Below are 17,912 nucleotides of genomic sequence, written 5' to 3'. Positions count from 1 at the left end.
ACTCCATAGCATCAAATACCTAAACGCCATCTCAGCAATGTGCTGTTGAAATTCTTTCCCAGCTTCTTGTAGTCAGGACCTTCCAATGCTTTTCCAAAAATTGTAAATTTCAGTTCATATGGAACACTACTATCCATATGCTATCCTATACCACTTTCTCCTCTCTCACCATATTCCCATTGACCTACATTTTCAGTGGCTTGTATTTATAGTTCACTTCCTTATGTTTAACTCCCTTCATGGTCTCAATCCTCCCTACCTTTTAATCTTCTCCAGTCTTATAGCATTCGTTATTCCTGTGACCCACACTTCTTGTACATTTCTCTTTCTCTGCCCACCATTGATTGCTGTGCCTTCAGTGATTAAAGCACCTATTTTGCAACTCCTGCCCTGAACCCCTTCTTTTCTCCACCTTATTTCTTTAAGACTCATATTAAAACATTCAATTTTGGCCAAGCTTTTAGTCATTCTGGTTTAATGACCATTCATAGAATCCCTACAGTGTGGAAACAAGCCCTTTGGCCCAACAAGTCCACACCAACCCTCTGAAGAGTAACCCACCCAGACCCATTCCCCTACAATATATTTAACCTTGACTAATGCACCTAACCCACACATCCCTAAACACTATGGGCAATTGAACATGGCCAATTCACCTAACCTGCACATCTTTGAACTGTGGGAGGAAACCTACACAGACATGGGAAGAATGTACAAACTGCACACAGTCGCCTGAGGCTGGAATCGAACCTGTGTCCCTGGCATTGTGATGCAGCAGTGCTAATCAATGAGTCACCGTGACACCACTGACACTCAGTGAAGTATGCTCGGATATTTTTATAAATCAAAGGTGCTACATAAATGCAACTTGTTGTTGTTGAATAACAGAACATTTCTAAAAACAAAAATAAAGTGATTTTCCCATGATCTCTTGTATCTTAATCTGCAGTGATGTACAGATCATCAGAAACTTCCTCACAACTACCACCGTTACAATTTCAAATGTAAACTTTCTTGAATCAGTTAGGAGTTGATAACCATCTGTACTGAAGAGGTGTTGAGAGAGATAAAGTTTCATAGTTTAGAATTCCATCACAAGCTGTTGAGGTTTGAATGTGATTTAAATGAAATTTGTTGATGAAAAACAATCTTCCTATTTGATATCTATTATGGACCATTAATTTTACCCTGTTAGATTCTACTATCATCTCAATATACTTTGGGTTAGAAGGAAAGAAACCAGGCAGTGCATCTTCTCCAGACTGCAAGTCAGTGAAGTCTGCTGAGAAATATACATGTTGCTATTGAGTAATGAATGGATTCAAGTTATTGGGATCTCATAATCAAATGTTTGCCCTATGCAAGGTGAAACATGAAGCATGGCTACTGAGCAAGACAGAAGAGGATTTGGTGATTATGGAATTGACCCAGTAAGACGCAGAGCTGTAAACAGGGAATGGAGATATGGGTAAAATAGCCCTGAAATCCTTTAACGTGATATCTCAATGTCTGGTAATTCATGGGAAAGGTTAACATACATTTTATATTCTTTGAGACATTCATTTAGTTTATATTAAAAATATTTTAAGAATGCAACTTCTCTTGTAGACTAAATACAAATGTTTGTCACAGTAATAACAATATCTTGGACAGGATTTGCATCTTTGCTAAGGCTAAGAATGCAGTGAATGATCACTATTTAATGATTGGCAGTTTTTCCCCCTTATCCCTAACTTTCTCTGATCCTGTAGACTTTGTTGCTAAACTTTTCTTCAACTAAATAAGGTACCAGCATTCATGGAAGCAGTTTTTCAATAAAATTGCATATCATAATTGCTAGCCTTTATTGCAACATTTAGCGAGTTTTGAGAAGATTTGTAGCTCAGATTGAGGTTTTGGATGTAGGTTTGCTCGCTGAGCTGCAAGGTTCATTTCCAGACGTTTCCTTACCTTATTAGGTAACATCTTCAGTGGGCCTCAGTGGAAGCAATGCTGAAAATTCCTGCTTTGGATGGAAATGACATCACCAACCCAAAGAAACCCAAACATATAAATAGAAATCAGGAATTTTCAGCATTGCTTCGCCTGAGGCCCACTGAACATGTTACCTAGTAAGGTAACGAAACGCCTGGAAATGAACCTTGCAGCTCAGCGAGCAAACCTACATCCAAAACCAGTTAACTTTATTTTACTAGTCTGCAATTAGAGCAAACAGATCAATCTAGATGCAAATAAACCACCCCTGAATTTCAATGTCCAGGTTATGTTAAAAATGATAGATAGGCAGATTGGTTCCAAGGGTAAAATGACAGTTTTCAGATTGGATAAAAGTTCGCAACTTTGGTTTCATGGTTTCTAACATTATCTGAATCTCTTTATTCAATCCCTGCAATACAATCCCCTCCAAGAAACATGTCTTTGCTATGTAACACTAAGTATTAAATGTACAAGTTTGAACTTTCTCCTCAATGGGAATATATACCATTTTTACACTGATTATTTTAGTTTGTTCAAATCAGTTACTAATTTTAAAATGTTCATTGATAAACAAAACATAATGTGAAATTAGAATTGATTGTAATATGCAATTAACCTCGGCAGTAAGTCCTCTGCAATTAACCTCTGTAGTAATTACCCTTGAAAAATAGTTTACTGGTCAATTAAATATAATGATAGCCAGCTACGGTGATGCTCTCTTTGTTTAAAAAGTTCATCACCTATGGAAACCAAAACATAACAAAGGAATTTAAATAAAGGGAATATTGTTTTATAAATTATTTTAATTGAAATTTTGGTTACATATCTGTAACAAGTGCTGACAATAACGGTGGAAGTGTCTTAGGTGAGATATTGAGCCCAGCCATTACAATGAAGTGCAGTAGCATAATTGGTGATGAACTGAATGACTGGATGGCCTGAATACAATTTTATACTGGATTAGTGGTGCTGGAAGAGCACAGCAGTTCAGGCAGCATCCAACGAGCAGCGAAATCGACGTTTCGGGCAAAAGCCCTTCATCAGGAATAAAGGCAGTGAGCCTGAAGCATGGAGAGATAAGCTAGAGAAGGGTGAGGGTGGGGAGAGAGTAGCATAGAGTACAATGGGTGAGTGGGGGAGGAGATGAAGGTGATAGGTCAAGGAGGAGAGGGTGGAGTGGATAGGTGGAAAAGAAGATAGGCAGGTCGGACAAGTCCGGACAAGTCAAGGAGACAGTTACTGAGCTGGAAGTTTGAAACTAGGATGGGGTGGGGGAAGGGGAAATGAGGAAGCTGTTGAAGTCCACATTGATGCCCTGGGGTTGAAGTGTTCCGATGCGGAAGATGAGGCGTTCTTCCTCCAGGCGTCTGGTGGTGAGGGAGCGGCGGTGATGGAGGCCCAGGACCTCCATGTCCTCGGCAGAGTGGGAGGGGGAGTTGAAATGTTGGGCCACGTGGCGGTTTGGTTGATTGGTGCGGGTGTCTCGGAGATGTTCCCTAAAGCGCTCTGCTAGGAGGCGCCCAGTCTCCCCAATGTAGAGGATCCAACGCATCTCGTCCACATCCCACACCTCCGCCCTCAGACCCCACTCCTCCAACCATAACAAGGACAGAACGCCCCTGGTGCTCACCTTCCACCCTACAAACCTTCGCATCAACCAAATCATCCACCGACATTTCCGCCACCTCCAAAAAGACCCCACCACCAGGGATATATTTCCCTCCCCACCCCTTTCCGCCTTCCGCAAAGACCGTTCCCTCTGTGACTACCTGGTCAGGTCCACACCCCCTACGACACACCCTCCCATTCTGGCACTTTCCCCTGCCACCGCAGGAACTGTAAAACCTGTGCCCACACCTCCTCCCTCACCTCTATCCAAGGCCCTAAAGGAGCCTTCCACATCCATCAAAGTTTCACCTGCACATCCACCAATATAATTTATTGTATCCGTTGCTCCCGATGTGGTCTTCTTTACATTGGGGAGACTGGGCACCTCCTAGCAGAGCGCTTTAGGGAACATCTCCGAGACACCCGCACCAATCAACCAAACAGCCCCGTGGCCCAACATTTCAACTCCCCCTCCCACTCTGCCGAGGACATGGAGGTCCTGGGCCTCCTTCATCGCCGCTCCCTCACCACCAGACGCCTGGAGGAAGAAAGCCTCATCTTCCGCCTCGGATCACTTCAACCCCAGGGCATCAATGTGGACTTCAACAGCTTCCTCATTTCTCCTTCCCCCACCTCATCCTAGTTTCAAACTTCCAGCTCAGTAACTGTCTCCTTGACTTGTCCGGACTTGTCCGACCTGCCTACCTTCTTTTCCACCCTCTCCTCCTTGACCTATCACCTTCATCTCCTCCCCCACTCACCCATTGTACTCTATGCTACTCTCTCCCCACCCCCACCCTCCTCTAGCTTATCTCTCCACGCTTCAGGCTCACTGCCTTTATTCCTGATGAAGGGCTTTTGCCCGAAACGTCGATTTCGCTGCTCGTTGGATGCTGCCTGAACTGCTGTGCTCTTCCAGCACCACTAATCCAGTATTTGGTTTTCAGCATCTGCAGTCATTGTTTTTACCTACAATCTTATACTGTCATGACCAACGATTCCATGGTCCACTTCCTTAATTTCTATAAAAGAGAGCCTTTATATCTTACAGGTGCCAACAATTAAAGACAATCTTTGTACTTTTCCATCCAAAGTAATTAAATTGGGGTTAAGATATGAAATAATTAATAGCATGACATTTATAGATTTGAAAGAAATATTTTAAATGACAATATCATAAATGGGTGACCACTGATATTAAAACCTGAAAATAAATGTTGTAATTACTATACACTAATAACATATTCATATGATCACTGGTTAAATCAGAGTACTATGGTTATGTTAAATCAGAGAACAGAGTGTTAAATCAGTTATTTATTGATAACATGTAATTAAAATTTGAGAATATTCTGCAATGAGAAAATGTTGCCCCTCAGCTACCTTTTAAATCTATTGCCACTCACCTTAAACCTATTTCCTCTAGTTTTGGACTTCCCTACCCTGGAGAAAAGACCTTAGCAATTCACCTTATCTATGCCCCTCATGATTTTATATGCCTCTATAAGGTTAGAATTAGAATTAGCTTTATTGTCACATGTACTCAAATGAATACAGTGAAAAGTGTACAAGTCGCTGCTTACAGCACAATCTTAGGTACAAAGGTTCCTAGGTACAGCTTCTTTGGTTACAGTTCTTGGAAAAATAAAGAAGTAAAAAGTCCACCATTGCAGATTTTAGGAATAATTATAAAATGGAGAGAAAGAAAGTTCAGAACAACAGTCTTCTAACCTAGTCCAGGTTGGAACCTAGCATCCGGTGTACACTGGGCCTTGACCAGAGACTGCGCTGGGCTTTACCTCAAGGTTCACAAGACTAGGAGATTGCTGTGAAATCACCTTGAGACCGATGTCCATGCTGAGGCCATACTGGGCCAAGAGAACTCCATGCCGGGCTGAGAGAACATCACGTCAAGCCAAGAGGACGCCTCCGGATCTGTGCTGAGGTGGGAGTTCAGAGGCCAGGAGATCCGAGGCAGTGAGGTTGGAGGCTGAGAGGCCAAGAAGAGAGAAGAGGAGAAAGTAAAAGACAGAAAAGACAAAATAAAGAAAAGGAATAGATAGAGTGGACAAGCTCTGGCTGATGCGTCCTAATCCACCGCCATCTAGGATGGAGGTCACCTCGCAGCCTCCTGCACTCCAAAAAAATTATGAAATGCTATGGTTTTACTTGCAGAAGGAGAATTTTGTTTAAGATTTACACCTATTAGAAATTATAATAATTTTGGTATGTTCATTTTTTAACTTTCTTCCCATATGCTTTCTGAAGCATATGTATTTCCTTCGAGTTGATTATTTAGAGCTGTACTGATTACACTGTGTGATGAAACATGCATAGTGCATTTTTGGATTTACAGACAGAGTCTTCCGTGAAGCTTTACTTTTGTAAAGTCAGAAAGTCAATTTGAACAGTGACCTACAGACATCTGTTTTAAGAATGCATGTGACCGAAGTAGAGTGCCTGGAAAACCCTCTGTAGTGTTAATAGATGACATGTTGATATGGTAGGCTTTATGACAGGCAGAGTAAACATATTAAGGCAGTTAGTTTAGTCCTGTCTTCAAAACAGAAGGATCAAAGTTTTCTTTTAGGAGAACATAGAGTTCAGTTCAAAAAGAAGAATAATTTATCTGAACTGGAGAATCACATCAATTCAGGGGAACCTTTCATCTCAGGAGAACTAGTTAAAAGTTTGTGGAGTTTCCAAGTTGGGAGAGCTTGAATTAGAAATCTAAAAATTGTTAGAACTGGAAGAGATTAGGTTATCAGAATTCTGAGAGATTCATGCCAGTGGAGTCAGAATGAAATTGTAAACAAAGAATTGTCAACAGTCCAGGAGAAAGAAACTGAAAAGGGCCAGTTACATAAAGATTTAAAAAACTGAGAGAGGAATGATGGTTCTTTGTGATTGGCTCTCTGTAATGGGTAGTATTGGGAAACAGATTAAAACTTTGTTTAAACGTATGTGTTAATTTTTTTAAACTTTCTTCTATACATAACATTTTCTCGTATAATAAATTGAAATTATGTTATTAACAACTGCAGACTTGTGTGAATATATTTCAATGACTAACCATCAAGTAAACCAACTGCAAAAGTTGAATACATTATCTATCAAGCCAGGTTTCATTCTGGGGTCCAACTTGTCCAGTATTTACCATCAGTTTGGATCATAATAACTGGGATGAATGAATGTCTATTACTTCATATGACAATACATCATAGCTATAATTAGGCATTTCATAATTTATTGGACCATGGGCATAATCCCAAGACCTTTTGTTTTAACATTATTGTATTAACCATTTCTGAAGAAGGAAAAGAATGCAGTGCATAGTGAGAAAGAAAATAGGTGAGGTTAATCTCTCAGAAGTACTGTAACTGGCTTATTAGGCTTAATGGCCTTCATATCCCTGAAAGTTATTTTAATCCCTCTCATGTCAGACATAAACTTTAAATGTAAGGTTTGTTTTAAACAGATTTACACTTAATCCAAAAGTACAAAAACTATCTATAGAATTTAATGAATTAAAACTCAGACTGCTGATCCTTGAAAACATTGAAAATTGTGTTTGTAAGGAAGTTCAGTTCAAGGACTTTGCAAATTACATGCAACACTCACTGTTTTGTTTTGCTTTATTCGTTTTTCTGTCACATTATCTATTTGTATTTATCAAAGATACCTTAAGCATTACCAGATGGCTGAGATACACATATGATTAGAATACAGTTTGAGTATTTCATTTATAAACAATGGAAGGATGAATCAGTAAATGTTAACCTATTTGATTGTCCTGTTGTAACAGCTTTGAGCAGAATTCCTATTTGATAAAATGTCTTGTGAAGCATTTGATTAAATTTGCAAGATAACTTGCCAATTTTAAAGTACAAATCTGTAATATTTAAAATTCAAACACAAACAAATTTCAAGTTTGTCACAGTCAATTTCCTCTGCATTAGCATTTTCTGTGATCTTGTAGCAAACCTAAATGTCTTTACAAATCGGTTAATATAGTGATGTTGGAAAATTAGATGGACACAATAAAGAAAAGGATCTGGCTGCATTATCCAACTCAAAGGTAAGTTTTTTTTTAGTTCCAAATCCAAGTGAGAGTCTCACATATGCCCAATTTAATAGTGAGCTCTCGTTATGAATAATTTGACTTCTGCTGAATCAAGCAACCTTTCTGTAATAGTTACGCTGCATTTGCTGCAGTTTACTCTCAAGCCGACACAGCAAAGTTTAAATTGCTTTGCAAAGAGTTTGGAAGGCATAGGTTAAAAAAAGACAGTTACTGAATATATTACAATATGCAATAAAGCAACAGCAAAATATTGCAGACAGTGAAACTTGCGTTGTGCAAAGTTGGCAAAATGATACTTGCTAAACCACGTTCGTTGGCTCTTAGATGGCGCAAGATACGTTTGGTTAAAGTTCACTTAAACGTTTGAAAATTATTTGAGTCGGTCCCAATGTGATGCCAAGTTTTGAAGTTCAAAAGAAACCGGCGAAGCAATGTAAATCTATATAGAAATGATGTCGATTTCGTGTATGCTGGGAAGCTCCTCAGTTTACAGGAAGGAACCTGTATTTATTTCCCAAAACAGAAAACTCACTTTACATCCCAAGATGATGTATCTTGGAAACAGAGCGTTCCACTCTCTACAGGAAAATGAGATAGCAACTTTATTGTGATAAAGTACGTCTGTGGTTTCTTCACTTTGAGTTGCGTGGCTTCAACTGGAAATCTGCACCTACCTCTAGGAGGAGTCAGTCAGTCTAATCGTCCAGCCTGTCTCTCTCTATTACACTCACACACGCAGCCGGATGAGTTTTAGTTCGAGATGGATTATTACCTTGGATTACATCTACAGTGGAGCTGCTGAACTAACTGGAGAATGCGAGACCGACTGTGTAAATACAGGCAAGCTTAAGATCGAGGGATTTGGACGCACGGATTTGTCTCCAAAGCGTTTCATTCGCGCGTGTGTTTGTGTATGTGTTTGGCACACGAATCCGGACCCCCGAAGCGATCAGACATCATCATCATGGCAACATGCGCCGTGATTTACCCCACCAGCAGCCTGCTGCTGCTCCTGCTGCTCTTCAGACCTCTGCATGGTGAATCATACACCCCTTATACAGACCGGCCAGGCTTTGCAGACTCTATTGACTTGCCTGTGAATTCTACCGCTAAAAAGACAGGCTGGGAAGGGGTGAGTTTCCCGGAGAGCTCGCAGCCCGACTGGAGGACTCTCAGCCCCGGGACGGATTCACTGTCCACCCCGGGCTCGAGATCTGATGATCGCCGACTGTCACCTTCGGTGCCCAGTGCCGGTAAGTCCTGCCCTCTGCGTGCCCCCCACTGTGCCCACTGCAGCCACAATTCCATTCGGCTGTGCGCTTCACATGCCCAGCCCAAGTCGTCTCTAATACCGCCGCATATAACAGCAGCAGCTACACGTGTTTTTATCCAAAAGTAAACTTTTGTTTAGAAACTCCCTCTCTCAGCTTCTGTACACTTCACATCTCCTTAGGGCAAGCGTTTAGAGCGGGAAATCGTTGAATATTAACGTTGAACAATCGGGAAGAAGCGACTACCAATACTTGGTAGGTTGTATTAATGCATTGTTCTCATCTTGCTCACGAGAGAATAAAGTTGTCGGCGGAGTTCCAACGTTTCATATGTGAAAACTTCATGTTGCTCTGTCGTTATACAGCCCTAATCGAAATATTGACAGCCTTAAGCGTTTCAGTCTCAACACACAGACAGAGGATGACCCTTACCAATCCAGAGCCTTATGACCAGCTCACCAGAGAACACCCTGACTTACCAGAGTTTAAATAAAACTCCTGAAAGAAGTGAATACAAATCAAAAATCCACGTTTAAAAATGTTTGTAGTAGTTTTTGTGCCAATCAATTTTAAGTTGTGACAAGCAATAGAAAGTGCTATAAAACGCCAACAGTTTAAATCCTGTAGGGTACATGTGATATACATGTTTATATTCTTTATGATGTGCTGCATTGATTGACCATTAGCCTCCTTTGTCCCTACATTTAATTATTGGCACAGATTCAGAAATTGACTTTTACTAGACACAGCAGGATTGTGAAAAAAAGACTGTCAATATTCCCTAACATAGGGAAAATCCTTAACTGTATGTAATGTATAAATGTAGATGGGTGGGTTACTAAGTTTTCAGATGACATAAAGATTGGTAGAGTTGTGGGTAGCGTAGAAGATTGTTAAAGGGCACAGAAGTATATAGATTACTCGCAGATATGGGTGGAGAAATGGCAGATGGAGTTGAATCTTGTTTTCAGAGATTGATAGATTCTTGTTGTCTCGGGGAATTAAGGGCTACGGGGAGAATGCGGGTAAGTGGAGTTGAAGTGCCCAGCAGCCATGATTGAATGGCGGAGTGGACTCGATGGGCCGAATGGCCTTACTTCCACTCCTTTGTCTTATGGTCTTATCTAGATAAGTGTAAGATGCTGCATTTTGGGAGATCAAATGTTAAGGAAAAATATACGGTTAATGGCAGGACCGTGAACAGCATTAATGTACAGAAGGATCTTGGGGTTCAAGTCCATAGCTCCCTGAAAATGGCCACAGAAGTGGGAAAGAAGATATATGGCATGCTTGCTTTTATTGGTTGGGGAACTGACTACAAGAGTCAGGATGTCATGGTGTTGCAGCTTTGTAAGACTTTGGTTAAGCCACACTTAAGAGTATTGTGTTCATTCTGGGAAGGATGTGGAGGCTTTGGAGAGGGTGCAAGAAAGATTTTTCAAGATGCTGCCTGGATTAGAAGGTATGAACCATAGGGAGAGGCTAGAAAAATTTTGTCTGTTTTCTCCAGGGCAGTAGAGGGTGAAGGGAGACTTGATAGAAGCCTATAAAATTATGAGATGCATAGATAGGGTTAACAGTCAGAATCTTTTTTGCAGAGTTGTAATGTCTAATACTAGGGGGCATACATTTATGGTGAGAGGGGCAAAGCCTAAAGGAGATGTGAGGGGCAAGTTATTTTACATAGAGAGTGGTAGGAGTGTGGAATGCACTGCCAGGGATGGTGGTGGAGGCTGATATGATACACACATTTAACTGACTTTTAGACAAGCACTTGAATATGCAAGGAATAGAGGGAAATAGACCAAGGGCAGGTAGAAGGCTTTAGTTTAATTTGACATCATGTTTGGCACAACATCATGGGCCAAAGGGCCTGTTCTAAGTAAAAGTTAATTTACATGTATTAAAGAAGACTTAACAATCTATTGAGATGTAATGCCAAATGAATAAGAATACACAAAACAAAACTACCGGCACTAGAAATCTGAACTATAATCAGAAAGTGCTGGAAATGCTCAGGACTTATGTTGAAGTGTCTGTTTATCACTGAAAAGGCCCACTCCTTCCACATAACAGAGTGCCCATCATCTTCAGCTTCTTTTTCTGGTCTTTTCATTTCATATAAAGTCATAGAGTCATAGAGATGTACAGCATGGAAACAGACACTTTGGTCCAACTCATCCATGCTGACCAGATAGCCCAACCCAATCTAGTCCCACCTGCCAGCACCCGGCCCATATCCTTCCAAACTCTTCCTATTCATATACTCATCCAGATGCCTTTTAAATGTTGCAAATGTACCAGCCTCCACCACTTCGTCTGGCAGCTCATTCCATACATGTACCACCCTCTGTGTGAAAAAGTTGCCCCTTAGGTCTCTTTTATATATTTCCCCTCTCACCTTAAACCTATGCCCTTTAGTTCCAAACTGCCCCACCCCTAGAGAAAAGACTTTGTCTATTTATCCTATCCATACCCCTTATGATTTTATAAACTTCTGTAAGGTCACACCTCAGCTTCCGTCGCTCCAGGGAAAACAGCTCCCGCATATTCACCCTCTCCGTCTAGCTCAAATCCTCCAACACTGGCAATCTCCATGTAATTTTTTTCTGAACCTTTCAAGTTTCACAACATCCTTCCGATAGGAAGGAGACCAGAATTGCACACAATATTCCAAAAGTGGTCTAACCAATGTCCAGTACAACCGCAACATGACCTTCCAACTCCTGTACTGAATACTCTGACCAATAAAGGAAAGCATACCAAACAGCTTCTTCACTATCCTAGCTACCTGTGATTCTACTACAGGAAGATTTTTCCCATCCAAAAGCATGCAGAGAAGTTTTCACTTTATCTAACAAAATAGTATTACCCACAAAACAAATATTTTTTCCAGGATCTTGCAGCCAACATCTCAAGTGTAAGCTAGAGCCTTAGAAATGCATTCTCACTCCTTGTCAGACACCAGAATCTACACCCTTTTCATCCTGATGTCTATGCTTTTTCACAATATTTTAAATGAATCCAGAGATAAGATCTAGGTTTCAGCCAGCTCTAAAGATCTGGATATTTGTTGATTGGTCTATCTATTGAAGAGGGAGCAAGCTTTGCAAAAGCTAATGTCGTGTAACTATCATTCTTAGTTACAGTAGTCCAGCTGGCATACATCCCTTACATGCTTCACCAATAATCATTGTGAGGAAATGACTAATATGGATTCTCCCTGGAACTTCAGAAGTACCAGTTGATCTGTAGCTCTTTGTTGTAATGCAGATAACTTCACAATAAAGGCTTAACCCAAAATAGCTTCTAGAAGTCCTGCAAAGTAGATTAACAACAAGTTTTTGCTTTTCATAGATCCTTAGCCTAGTCCAGAGACATATGCCATAATTATATTGCTTCTAATCAGCATATTTTTCAGCTTTAATGTGAGCCCTCTGAGTAAGATTGGCAATTTAGTATAAATCTTAGAACATTTGCCCATTAGAGACAGAATTGAAATTTCTCTGAATGATTAGAAGCAGAAATCTTAACCATATTGAAAAGACGTTGTGCTATCATCCGCACAATCCTGTGTATTTATTGATGGTTTGTACTTGAAGAAAAGTTGAACAAATTTGGTGGCTAGATATAGGGTTAGTCTGAAATCACCTTGAATTTTTCAATTAATTATTAAGAAAAGACTCATATTTACTTTTTGCAGTCACAATAACCCTGGTTTCCAAATAGGAAGGATTCTGACAGAGCATAGTGATCACAACTACTATGCAATGGGCCCACCTTAGATATTTCCTGAATTCAGTTAACTCCACAGGCTGTTCAAAGAGTTACATATAATTCTGAAAGCAGTGTATACAGATAAATTATATTGTGAACTAATTAATTAAGCACTTATAAATCTGGGGCTGCCTACAAAAAAGAACTAAGTAAAGTCAGTTTCAAAGTTGATCATTATAGACATGTTAAACTGTAATAGTGAAGATCAGAAAATCTTATTACATATGCTTCCCAGCAGCCAGGTTCAAGTAATAACGGAAATGCCTTACAAAGCTGAATAAAGCAAAAGAAGCTTTTGGAGACTCTTGTCTCCATTATTAGTGTGCTGACATATTTTAATCTTCTAACAGTTGTTGAATTCTTACTTACTATTGTAATCCAGTAACCACTCCCTTATTATGTTGCCTTTGGGAGCCAGAGGAAAGCCTCGCTTTAACTCAGTGAATGTTCCACAGTGAATTAAAAATATGCTTTTTTATTTAAAACTGTGCATGTTATATCAAATAATATTGATAAAAGCAGGTTATTGAGCTGTAGGGAAATTGTGATGCTTTTGTTTATAAGTAGTGCTTTTCCTATGGGGTATGTTGCAAAAATATTGAATTTAATAACATTTATAAGTATTCATTTGTAAATATAGGAGAATCAAACAAAACATTAATTCTCAATCATTCATTTATCTCTGATGGCAAGATCAACAACTTGAAATCTCTCCAATTCTCACTTTATGTATTACCACGTACTAAGTGGTCAGCTGTAGTTTAGTGGTAGCATGCTCATCTCTCAGTTAAAAGCCTGTGAATTCAAGTCTGCATCTTTAATCTCGACCAAAGTCTTTGTGGAGTTCTCCAGGAATTGTTGAAGATACCATGTATCAGATGAAATGTTAAATGAAGAACCTAACTATTATTTCAGATGGAGATAAAATAAAATAAATTGTACATTTGAAGAAGAGCAAAAAAGCTTTTCCCATTGTCCCATCCCTGTTTGGGAGAAAACCATGAAATGCAGATTTTTTTCTTGGATGTATAAATCAGTTCTCATGATGCAGAAGCAACATATGTAAGTGGCACTTTGAAGCTTTCCCTGTTAATTCTGATTTTTCATAGAATCATCTGGTGCAGAAGAGCCCAATAGCCCATTGAGTCTGTACTACCAAAAGTACACTAAATCTACACTAATCCCACTTTCCACCTTTTTTTGCTTTGAAGCTTTGCTTTTTGGTCCAAATCAAAGTCCTCTTGACCAGGTCAAAGAGAATATTCTCTGGTACCAAATGCAGACCTAGTGCTGGAACCTGCAGTTTTATAAACAAAAAGATGTTTCACAGATTGGAACTGCTTCCTCATTGTTGTACTACGGTCATTAATTCCCTTAGAGATATTTGGTGTGATTCTGGAAATAATAAGGTATCATTAGGTCAAAAGCAAATTACTCCGAAAGTTGAAAAACTGAAAAATATCCAAAAAACTCAGCAGGTCAGACAGCATCTGTAGAGAGAAACTGAGTACATGTTTCAGGCCAATGACCTTTCATTGCAACAGTATCATTTATTATTACCCTCGGTGGCACTGGTTCCACTGACTAATTGAAGGAGATGGTATTGAGGCATGAGACATTTGTCTTTTTTTTCCCAGTGTCAGTTTTCTGCATTGTGTACAATGATATGGCAACTCTGATACTTTACAGATGGGTGTGCAAGCTGCTGTTACTTTTGCTGACAGTTGACTGCAATGTGGATCAGTGGGTGTGTTCACTGCTGTAATAATCACTCAGTCTGTTTTATATTTTAGTCAGATCTGTAGGGAATTGCTTATTATAATATATGCATCCATTTTACTAGACATTTGTCTAAAAACCAAAAGGTGGATTTCATTAGAAGCTCCTGGATAGATTATATTGCCACATAGAAAACTCGCTACTTTGGTTAATATTTTTCTTCCAGCTCCGGGACCACAGGCAGCAAATTTTAATTTGTACACATTCTTGCCAAATGTTTTTGGCCTGTTCTAGTGTGTGATGAGGAAAAGCTCAGGGGACAAGTTTTGAAATTAATTCAAAAAAGAACATCCCAGTTAATTAATTTTCAGATTTTAATTTATATTCAATAAGACTATAAGATAATGGCCCTGATCTTCTGGTAGCTGGAGAGTGAACTTACCCTGATTGATGCACCACAGGACCTTTTGGAAGTCCCAACAGAATGATTATGTGATAATTGCCCAGTAAGTTCAAACTTCTGATGGGTGCATGGTATCTGACATGGTTCTCAAATTTGATTTAGAGTCAGAGATTTAGTTGGTTTCTGACTTACTGACCTGAATACTTATATCTGTGATACTCGACCACTCTTTGACTAACTGCTTGTCTTATTACTTACCTGTGTTCCTTCCATGCAAAACATCCCCACACTCGAAGCCCCCAGAAATCCATAGTCCTTCCAACATCTGACCACACCCCTGTTGCAATTCCTTTTCAAGAAAGCCATCCACTCTACCCTCTCACCTACCTGCCACCCTACTCCCTATTCACCTGCCACCCTACCTTTCACCCACCTGCCTCCTTGCTCCCTCAATCACCTACCTGACACTACATCCTCCTCGTCCAACCTGTAAAATAGAGGGCATAGTTTGGCATCTGATGTTGACTCTGTGCTGTTTTAGAAGATTCTTGGCTCAGGTACACTTCAACTTTCTCAGGAGGTCTTAATGAGAAACTCATGCCAGGAACATTATACTCCAAGGCAGGTTCAATGAAAAGGAGCACTCTGACAGTGTTAACATGCCTTGGAAAGTTTGATACATCATGTGTTAATTTTTATGAGCTAAACATGACAACACCTTGAAACAAACATTCAGGTTTATAACAGCAGAGAATTCTCTGAAAATTGTCTCAAAACAATTGAATCACAGAAATAATTGAAACCTAGAAATGTACAGCAATGTACATAAAATGAGGGCATAAAATCATAAGAAATAGGAGTAGGCTGTTTAGCCTCTTGAATCTGCTCTGCCTTTGAGTAAGATCTGTGACTGATCTGACATTCCTCATTGGGAGAAAGTGAGGACGACAGATGCTGCAGATGCAGAATTTTCCTGATGAAGGGCTCTTGCCTGAAATGTCGATTCTCCTGTTCCTCAGATGCTGCCTGACCAGCTGTGCTTTTCCAGCACCACACTCTCGACTCTGACATTCCTCATTATTCTCTTTCCTGTCCTTTCCATGTAACTCTTGATTTTCCTACTGGTTAAGAATGTATCTATCTTAGCCTTAAACATGCACAGGGGATATGCCCCCATAGCTCTCTGTGGCAACAAGTTCCAAAGACTCACAATCCTCTGAGAGGAAAAAAATCTTCCTCACCTCAGTCTTAAATTGGTGTTCCTTAATTCTGAAACAATGCCCTGTGGTCCTAGACTCTCCCATGAGGTGAAACACCCTCTCAGCATTTATCCGGTCAAGCCCTTAAGAATCCAAATCTTTCAGTGAGATCACCTCTCATTCTTCTAAGATCTGGTGAGTAGAGTCCCAACGTGTCTAACCTTTGCTCATAAGATAATCACACCATACCAGGGAACATTTAGTGAACCTTCTCTGAACTGCCTGCAGTCAAATTACAGTAGTTCTCTGATAACGCTCAGTTATGAAATGTGCATTTGTGGTTTACTATCTTTCCACATTAGTTCCTCAAACACCTTAAGTGCATCAGTTCATAATTCTCCTTTTTGAAATCCACTTTCTATGCTTCTACCCATTTCACCATACTGTCAATGACATTCTGAAGCCTATATTTACACTCTATTTACTTTTTTTACTAAGTTTCATATTATCTGAAAACTGTTAAATGATATTCTTCATATCTGAGTATGTTGGTTAGAAAATTTATAGAAGAATCTCCTAGAGGAAGGTTACCATGAAACTTGAAAGGGATCAGAAAAGATTTACAAGGATGTTGCCAGGATTGGAGGGTTTGAGCTATAGGGAGAGGCTGAATAGACTGGGGCGATTTTCTCTGGAGCATCAGAGGCTGAGGGGTGACCTTATAGAGGTTTATAAAATCATGAGGGGCATGGATAGGGTAAATGGGCTAGGTGTTTTCCCCAGGATAGGGGAGTCTAAAACTAGAGGGCACAAGTTTCAGGTGAAAGGGTAAAGATTTAAAAGGGACTAAGGGGCAACTTTTTCATGCAGTGGGTGGTGCATGTAATAAAGAACTGCCGGAGGAAGTGGTGGAGGCTGGTACAGTTGCAACATTTAAAAGGTATTTGGATGGATATATGAATACAAAGGGTTTAGAGCAATATGGGCCAAATACTAGCAAATAGGATTGGATTTATATAGGATATCTGGTCTGTACTAATGAGCAGGACTGAAGTGTTTCTTTGCATGCTGTGTATCTCTATGACTCTACAAATGGACCCAATATTAACCTTTGGGGAACACCACTGCAACAATGTCTCAATCCATAAAAGATCCATTCTACCAGCCTTTGCTTCCAGTCACTGAGTGAACTTTTCTGTTTTTGTTTCAGATCTCAGCATCCATATTATTTTTCAGTTATAATGGAAATAGTGGGGAATTTACAGGATGTGACTGGTTATCCCACAAAGATTTGTGTTGAGGCCTCAACTATTCACTGAATTAATTGGTGACTTAGTTGACTGAATTGAAAACTAGACATCTAACATTTGCTGAGGACATAGGAAATGGGTGATATCAAAAGCAATGTAGATGGAAGCATCCAATTACAAAATAAATGGTGGACTAAGTGAATGGGTAAAGTAACACTGAAGGAATTAGATGTCAATGTAAGCAAATATAGGGTCATCCACATTGGAACTAAAATGGGTAGAGCAGAGTCCTTTCTACATTTAGTACAAGTCAATCATATAAATGCAGTCATGAATATCTAATTTTATGAGTTACAGTATTTGCTTTAGTTAATATAACTTTTACTTTGCAGGTAAACAAACCTGGAGTACTTACAATTCAGAGAATGGGTTTTGATTATTTAATAACGGCACAAAGTAAAAGGTTACTAAAGAATGAGTGACCCCTGTCTGCACTTCTTGGTGGAGACAAGATGTTTACAGTTATCTTAATTAAACCATAAGACAAAGGAGAAAAAATAGGCCATTCAGCCATTGAGTTCGCTCCACCATTCATAGAACATAGAACATAGAACATAGAACAAT

The 17,912-nt window shown here is 39.7% G+C and overlaps 1 protein-coding gene across 2 annotated transcripts in view; it reads left to right on the top strand.

Moving 5' to 3' along the window:
* Window positions 1–8,391: 8,391 nt before the first annotated feature.
* heg1 (heart development protein with EGF-like domains 1) overlaps window positions 8,392–17,912 on the top strand; it is a 74,834-nt gene continuing 65,313 nt past the window's right edge. For both annotated transcript variants that reach the window (XM_072579572.1, XM_072579571.1), the window contains exon 1: window positions 8,392–8,922. In XM_072579572.1, the coding sequence (XP_072435673.1) occupies window positions 8,583–8,922 (340 nt within the window). In that variant the 5' untranslated portion in view covers window positions 8,392–8,582. The remainder of the gene's footprint in view (window positions 8,923–17,912) is intronic.

Source organism: Chiloscyllium punctatum, chromosome 10 (genome assembly GCF_047496795.1).
Source record: "Chiloscyllium punctatum isolate Juve2018m chromosome 10, sChiPun1.3, whole genome shotgun sequence".
NCBI classification, from domain to species: domain Eukaryota; kingdom Metazoa; phylum Chordata; class Chondrichthyes; order Orectolobiformes; family Hemiscylliidae; genus Chiloscyllium; species Chiloscyllium punctatum.
This window is presented reverse-complemented; position numbering and strand designations above follow the sequence as displayed.